Here is an 8,458-nt window from a genome sequence, read left to right on the forward strand (position 1 = left end):
AATTTTTTGTATTTTTAGTAGAGATGGGGTTTCACCGTGTTAGCCAGGATGGTCTCGATCTCCTGACCTTGTGATCCGCCCACCTAAGCCTCCCAAAGTGCTGGGATTACAGGCATGGGCCACTGCACCCGGCCCCAGCTTGAATTCTTAATGACAATATTGGTTATTTTCAGAAAATAGGACAAGGTAATTTTCTCAATCTATACATTTTTCAAGGCATTTCTCAAGCAAACTCCTTTTCCACAATTTAATAGGGTATCCACATCAAGTCATTCCAGGTAAATGTACTACCAAGCCCTACTTATCAGTAAAAACGCATTTTATGAACTTACCTTTACCTCCACTTAGTGGTTTTAAGTAGAGTGCCAAATCCTCAACGCATTTCTTTGCAACCTCATAGTGTTTATTCTCACCTAGATTACTTAACTTAATTGACTGATGATCTGGTACCTTAAAAAAAAAAAAAAAAAGAAGTATTGCAGAAATATTCATTCAGTTCATGCAACTATTATTTATGTACTTGGTAATAATCTTGGTGAGTATAAAATTATAACGCATAGATACTACATGAAAGTCATTTAAGTAAAATTAAAGTCAAACACCTAGCCAAACTGCTTTCTATAAACCAAAAATGAGGCCAGTCATGGTGGCTCAGGCCTGTAATCTCAGCGCTTTGGGAGGCCAAGGAGGCAGATTAACTGAAGTCAGGAGTTGGAGACCAGCCTGGCCAACATGGTGAAATTCCATCTCTACTAAAAACTACAAAAATTACACAGGTGTGGTGGTGGATGCCTGTAATCCTAGCTACTCAGGAGGCTGAGGCAGGAGAATCTCTTGAACCCAGGAGGCTGAGGTTGGAGTGAGCTAAGATTGCACTGTGCACTCCAATCTGGGTGACAGAGCGAGACTCCATCTCAAAATAACAACAGCAGCAGCAACAACAAAAAATAACATACTTAATAGCAGGACCTGTGTGGATTAATGAAGAAAGAAAAGAAGCAGAAAGTTAACAGTATTGTATCAATGCTAATTTCTTGGTGTTGGATGTTAACACTAGGTTAAGCTGCGGAAAGTTATACAAGTTCTCTAAATAGTATCTCTTGCAACTTTTTTGTAAGTCTGAAAGAATTTCAAAATTAAAGAGTGGAGAAAAAAGGCAGAGTTGTTTTTTCTTTTCCCCCCATAGCACTTATCACCTTTTCACTATATTATTTACTTAAGATAAGCATTATAAGATAGAGTGTTTCCATTCAAAGGTCAAAACTTGGGTAAAAATTGCAGCTCTGCTACTTCTATGAATGACCTTGAGTAAATTACTTAATTGCTCCAAGTCATAATTTCCATATCTGCAAAATGAAGATGGAAAATCTGTATTTTGTAGTGTCACTACGAAAGTGCAATATAATTCAACAAATATTTATATTTATGGAGAGCTTACCATGCACTGGGCACAGTTATAGGTACCAGGGATATATCAATGAGCAAAACAGACAAAATGTTTTGCCCTTGTGGAGCTCACATTCTAGTGGACAGTAGAAGAGGCAGCCAATCAATAAATTAAAAACATAATAAATAAATATGTAGTGTTTCAAGAGGTGAAACTATAGAGTAAACATAAGGGGGACTGGAAATACTAGCGAGGGGTTACAATTTTAATTAGGGTGGTCAGGATTGGCTCCTTGAAAACTGTGAGATGTGAAAAAAGAATGTGAAGAGAGAGGCTAGGCATGGTTGCTCATGCCAATAATCCCAGCATTTTGGGAGGCCAAGGTAGGCAGATCACTTGAGGTCAGGAGTTCGAGACCAGCCTGGCCAACATGGTGAGACCCCATCTCTACTAAAAATACAACAGTTAGCTGGGCATGGTGGCGCGCACCTGTAATCCCAGCTACTCGGGAGGCTGAAGCAGGAGAATCACTTGAACCTGGAAAGTGGAGGATGCAATGAGCTGAGATTGGGCCACTGCACTCCAACCTAGATGACAGTGAGAGTCCATCTCAAAAAAAAAAAAAGAAAATGGAGAGAGACTGAACATTCTAGGCAAAGGTAACAGTCACTATAAAAGCCATCAGGTGGCAATATACTTGGTATATCTGAGAACTGGCTAAGAAGCCAGTGTAGCTTAAGCAGAATAAGAACAGTAGTAGAAGAGGTAACAGAAGTCACATTGTAAAGACCTGTAAGCAATTTAAGGACCAACGGAGATAACATTTACAAATGATATTAACACAGTACCCGCTGACCTATAGCAAATGCTAAATAAATGGTAGCTAGTTTTTCCGCATTTTTTTTGAGATAGGGTCTCACTCCGATCACCCAGGCTGGAGTGCAGTGGCATGATCTTTGGCTCTCTGCAGCCTTAACCTCCTGGGCTCAAATGAACCTCCCATCTCACCATCTCAGCCTCCCAAGTAGCTGGGACTACAGTCACACACCACCACGCCTGACTAATTTTTGTATTTTTTGTAGAGATGGGGTTTCACCATGTTGCCCAGGCTAGTCTCGAACTCCTGGCCTCAAGCGGCCTGCCCACCTCAGCCTCCCAAAGTGCTGAGATTACAGGCGTAAGCCACTGGGTCTCGTGGTTAGCTAGTATTCTGACAAAAAGTTTATATTTTATCAAATCTAAAATGTTATTGTTTGCAAGAGACATTATTTTATACTCCATTAACAAAAATATATTGCCAATTAAATTAAGATATACTATCAATTGTAGATGCACCTTGATTTCATGGTGTGTAACTTGATTATAAACACTGAAAAGAGATTTTGTGCTTTACAAGGAGGACTTCAAATTCAAGATACTAAGGGAATGAATGAAGTATTTTGGTTTATTGGATTTTCTATCAAATCAGAAAAATAATTCCTTTTTGGCTTTAATATGTAGTACATGATGTATAGAATTTCATCTTCTTCGTAACCTGTAAAATGGGGATAATAACCACCTGAAAAGCTATGGTAAGAATTAGTAATAATAAATGCTGAATACTTACTGTCAAACCTAATGTAAAGTAGACCCTCATTAAATAGAAGTTATTTCAAATCTAGAGTCTTGCTTTGATTCAATAAAATAATTACAAACACGAATTCTATAGCATATGTTCTTTTTTTTTTTCCCTAATGTTCGACTCAGGCATCACATAGCTCAGAGGTATCTTCTGGCTTCTGTGGGCCACACTGGAAGAACTGTCTTGGGCCACACATAAGATACACTAACACTAACAATAGCTGATGAGCTTAAAAAAAAAGAAAGTTTACGAATTTGTGTTGGGCCACATTCAAAGCTGTCCTGGGCTGCATGCAGCCTGAAAGTCAGACAAGCTTGATATAGCACATGGTCATAAGAAATCATGCAGAATTTATTACTGACACATTGGTTTTTGGTTTTCCATATAAACATCCCTACATAGACCTTATTTTCTCATTTGCACTATTATACAAAAAGTTAAGTGAAGTAAAAAAGAGTAACAACGACAACAGAAAAACCTGTTTCTGGTCAAAGCTTTGATTACATTTCTTTTCATATCACCTAGTGAACAAATATGTACACTTACATAAAAATGTTTCTTATCCACCAAAATCACTTACATACATAAATTTTAGCCACAGAATTAAAGAAATATGTAACTATAATATAATCTATGGTTTGTATAAGGATATGACATTATCTAAAGAAAATCTTTCGCAGAATACAATCATGAAAATCAGGTACATTGAGATTTATTTTTTACACCTTAATGATCACTAAACATACTTTATACCTATTACTGAACAAAGTTCAATAACTATTTCATGTAACAAATTATTAGGTTGCTGCAAAAGTAACTGCAGTTTTTGCCATTAAAGCCACGTAAGATGGCCGGGTGCAGTGGCTCATGCCTGTAATCCTAGCACACTGGGAGGCCGAGGTGGGTGGATCACCTAAGGTCAGGAGTTCCAGATCAGCCTGGCCAATATAGTGAAACCCTGTCTCCACTAAAAATACAAAAAAAATTAGCTGGGTATGTTGGTGCGTGCCTGTAGTCCCAGCTACTTGGGAGGCTGAAGCAGGAGAATCACTTGAACCCGGGAGGTGGGAATTGCAGTGAGCCCAGATTACGCCACTGCACTCCAGCCTGGGACACAGAGAGAGACTCTGTTTCAAAAAAAAAAAAAAAAAGGCCACATAAGATACACTAACGATAGCTGATGAGCTAAAAAAATAAAAATAAAAATAAATCACAAAAAATCTCACAATGTTTTAAAAGTTTATGAATTTGTGTTGGGCTGCATTCAAAGATGTCCTGGGCCGCATGTGGCCTGCAGGCTGGACAAGCCATTAAAATAATGGCAAAAACAGCGATTACTTTTGCACCAACATATAGTAAAATCTTGAACGCTTACCTGGGCTCCAACTAACTGGAGAAGTGCAAAGTTGACAGGAAGTACATCAATATCTGTGTTGATGGCAGTCTGGTCAAAAGGACAAGCTTTTCGATGAAGTTTATTCAAGCAGGTCTTGCAAACAGTGTGTGAACAACCTAAACTGATGGGTTTGTGCACATTCTCATCAAATTCATTATAGCAGATTGGACAGGACAGAAATTCTGTCCATTGAGCTGCCTGCACAGGCATTGTGGAAGCTGGACGCTCGGGTTAGCAGTCTAGCAGATCATTATTTTGCTGTGTAGTGTTTTGTAAGCTAGAAATGGACAAAAGTATGAATTAACCACATATTCATCATTCACCTTTCAAGAGTTAATTGCTTAAGTCAACCAATAGCTGCAGACCTAAAATACTTCTGAATAATTTTATAACATTTGGATGTATTTTTAAAAAAACCTATTTACTGAATTAATTAAATTTCTGAAATTCTGCATGGAAACAATACCTTAATAGTGTTCCTTTCAACTAAACTGTATTTATATTGGTTGCTTACATAATAATCATCAAAGCTTTTATGTTTTTTTCTCAATGACCACATCAAACAAGCAAATTAACTTTCCATATTCCATCTTTAGGAACACAAATTACTTTGGACCGCTGGGGTGTTTGTTTTGTTGTTTTGTTTTTTAAGTGTTTCCCTTGGATACCCAGTACCCCAAAACATAATAAGGTACGGCCAGGAGTTAGTGAACTTTGGAAACTACTCATCCAAATAATATTGTAGAGACTCAAGTGTGAAGAAAACAGCCTTGCCACCTTAAAGAGGAAATCTCTGACAAGACTTGGCTAGGAAGCAAAATGAGGTACTGAAAATCAACATATAAGAGAAGACTGTGATGAGTGAGAGATGATTAAGAGAGCTGTTGGTTCATAAATGAAAGAATAATGCTGACCACAACATAGAGTGCCAAAGTAAAACCAACAAAAAAATTGTCTTAAAAATCTTGTATTGTTCATTACAATACTTCTGACAAAACTATATTATTTAGTGATTGATATACATAACCAAAACTGTAAAGTCCAATGAGGAAGACGTAGAAGAAAAAACATTATTCTAAAAAGGTATATAGGCATGATTAAAAACTGAAAAGGCACATGTGAAAAAAAACAGTGAGAGAATTTTTCTTGTTTCTAAGATCAAAATATTCCTGCCGGGCATGGTGGCTCACACCTATAATCGCAGCACTGTGGGAGGCCAAGGCGGGAGGATCACCTGAGGTCAGGAGCTCGGGACCAGACTAACTAACATGGATAAACCCGATCTCTACTAAAAATACAAAATTAGCCACGTGTGGTGGCACATGCCTGTAATCCCAGCTACTAGGGAGGCTGAGGCAGGAGAATTACTTGAATCTGGAAGGTGGAGGTTGCAGTGAGCCAAGATCACGCCACTGCACTCCAGCCTGTTCAACAAGAGCGAAACTTTGTCTCAAAAAAAAAAAAATCCACAATTTTAGTAAAGTAAAAGATTTAGTAGCAAAACAACACTAATTTGAACACACTAAACTTCCTAGATTTTCTTTATCTTCCAATTCAAGACTTATATAAGTCTGACAAAAGCTCTCTGGTGAACAAGAAATCTAGGTATTTAGGGCAATTAAACAACCAATACTTTATTTCACAGGAATGTTTACCAACCCAAATATATTGGTTCCAAAGAAATTAGATGTTTAAAAATGTAGTCACATTCAGGAGAGAAAAAATATATAACTGAAACTATTTTCCATTATGCCAACATACAAAAAAATTCTATTAGCCTTTATTGTGTTTCTTTTTTTGTTTTTTTTTTTTTTTTTGAGACAGTCTTGCTCTGTCACCCAGACTGGAGTGCAATGGCGCGATCTCGGCTCACTGCAACCTTTGCCTCCTGGGTTCAAGTGATTGTCCCGCCTTGGCATCCCAAGTAGCTGGGATGGCACCTGCCATCATGCCTGGCTAATTTTCGTAGAGAAGGAGTTTCACCATGTTGGCCAGGCTGGTCTTGAACTCCTGACCTCATGTGTCTGGCTGCCTCAGCCTCCCAAAGTGCTGGGATTGCAGGCATGAGCCACCGTGCCTGGACCTGTGCTTTTATATTCACAAAAACCAAGATTAAAAAAAAAAAAACTTGGTAAAAATGAATTACAGAGCTTGCTATGTAAAAAAGCACCCGCATATAAACTTTCTCAAACAGCTCTAACGCAAATTATCTAAAATCTTATCTTTAAAGTAACCAAATCTTCCAAGTTATAATTTATTTTACAACTTTCATCCTCAAATTACCACATCTATTAATGCCATCAATCTAAAAACCAATTAGTTTCCTTCCAACTTTAGAGATGAGCACTGAGCAGGTGAATATATCACTCCCTAAAACTACTGAACATTTTTAACATGCAGTTTTCTGGTTTGCAGAGTTATACAATTAGAGGTCTTTGAGGAAGAATGAATTTCATCTTAAATCTACTGAAAGACCTAATTTAGTTAATAACTTGAACTGATTAAATATTTATGAAAACAGGACACTGCATGTAGTTTTTCATAATGGCCACCTGTTTGGAAATGTTAATTCTGTGGTTTAGGGTGTCACAGGCCACCTGGTAGTACAAAATAAGAGCAAATACCTTTTCCTTAGTTTTCCAAGGCCTTTCTCAAATGCTTTATATTAAAGCACGTAAGTGGGGGGTTGGGGGGGAGTTTCAACTAAACAGAAAAAAGCTATCTTTCATATTGTCACCTACTACATAGTTTTAAACTGCTTCAAACTATACCAGAGCACACTTAATAGTTTTATATTACAATAGTCCTTAGTGTGTTTAGGCATAGAAACATCAGAGGTTTTAACATAATTAATGCTGAGAAGTTTAATTTCTACCACAAATTGAATTAATACCTTTAAGATATAAAGAAAAAACACTGCCAAAATTTTGGCAATAACTCTACCAAATTTTCTTCTCTGTGTCAGAGTATAACTTTCTGATAGTAAATTATGAACTAAACTTCCCTTACCCGATCAGATATAAGAAATGCTTTTTCTAAAAATGTTTTTCTTCAGTGATATTATCAGTAAATCCTAGATTCCTTAATTAAGATAAATACAATATAAAATTTCACCTGAAACACAGAAGAAACTTCATTCCTTCAAAACAGGCACTTGGCAAATGTTTACCTAGAAAATATTTTTGTAACTACCAAAAATGGTAAATATTCTATGGTCTTTATAATTTAAAAAGCATATAAATGAACCATGGAGCACAAAGACTATATATTAATTTGCAAAACTTCTAGACCTATACTAATACATTTTATGCAACTCATTTGAGTCTATGTAAGTCTAAATTGCTACGAATATTTATAGTTACTACTGAAGTATTCTTCCCAAATAATCAAAACATTTCGAACTGAGATAAAATGGATTAAAAGGCCTACAACTCAAGATACCTAAAGTGATTCCTTAAGAAAAACATTCTAATTATTTGTATAAACTAATTTTAGTTACCAGTTACAAAAACTGAAGAAGGGTAACAAAATAAAGCATAGGAGTGAGAAATGCCAAATTAAAGGTGGGACCATAAACAGTTTTTCCCTCAAATAATTTTCCAGACTGCAAGTTCCTTGCTATGAGTGCTGACACACAAAACAGGAAGCATAATAGGCACCTCTTACATGATTCAAATTACAAACTGCTTTAATAAGAGCCAGCTAAATACTTTCATTTTCTCTTATTAGTCCACCATATTATGCAGCCAGTTCAGGTCTACAGCATCTGATTTTAAAATGCCAGAATAAAGTTTATGCTTCTTTAATTGTCATATATGTATAGAGCATTTTATAATTCTCTTAATAAAAATGTAAACATTAGGGCTTAGTTCTTCTAATTAAAACAATCATTGTTTTCATTCTAGTTAACCCATGTGAGGAATATAAGCTACTGAAATGGACTGTCACAGTACTTCCCAGTTTAGAAAACTTAAAAATAATTAGTTTTGTTCTTATAAAATGATATTTAAAGCATAAGTACAATTTGGATCTCAAGCTAATAGACAAGTAAAAA

General features: G+C 36.4%; 1 protein-coding gene across 1 annotated transcript in view; it reads right to left on the minus strand.

Annotated features, from left to right (window-relative positions):
- Positions 1–4,710, minus strand: part of RC3H2 (ring finger and CCCH-type domains 2) — a 63,526-nt gene extending 58,816 nt beyond the window's left edge. Inside the window, exons 1-2 of the mRNA XM_011965488.1 lie at positions 4,384–4,710; positions 333–450 (exon numbers count right to left, since the gene is read on the minus strand). Coding sequence (XP_011820878.1) covers positions 333–450; positions 4,384–4,614 — 349 coding nt within the window. The 5' untranslated portion in view covers positions 4,615–4,710. The remainder of the gene's footprint in view (positions 1–332; positions 451–4,383) is intronic.
- Positions 4,711–8,458: the final 3,748 nt, after the last annotated feature.

Source organism: Mandrillus leucophaeus, unplaced genomic scaffold (genome assembly GCF_000951045.1).
Source record: "Mandrillus leucophaeus isolate KB7577 unplaced genomic scaffold, Mleu.le_1.0 Scaffold729, whole genome shotgun sequence".
Lineage (NCBI taxonomy): Eukaryota > Metazoa > Chordata > Mammalia > Primates > Cercopithecidae > Mandrillus > Mandrillus leucophaeus.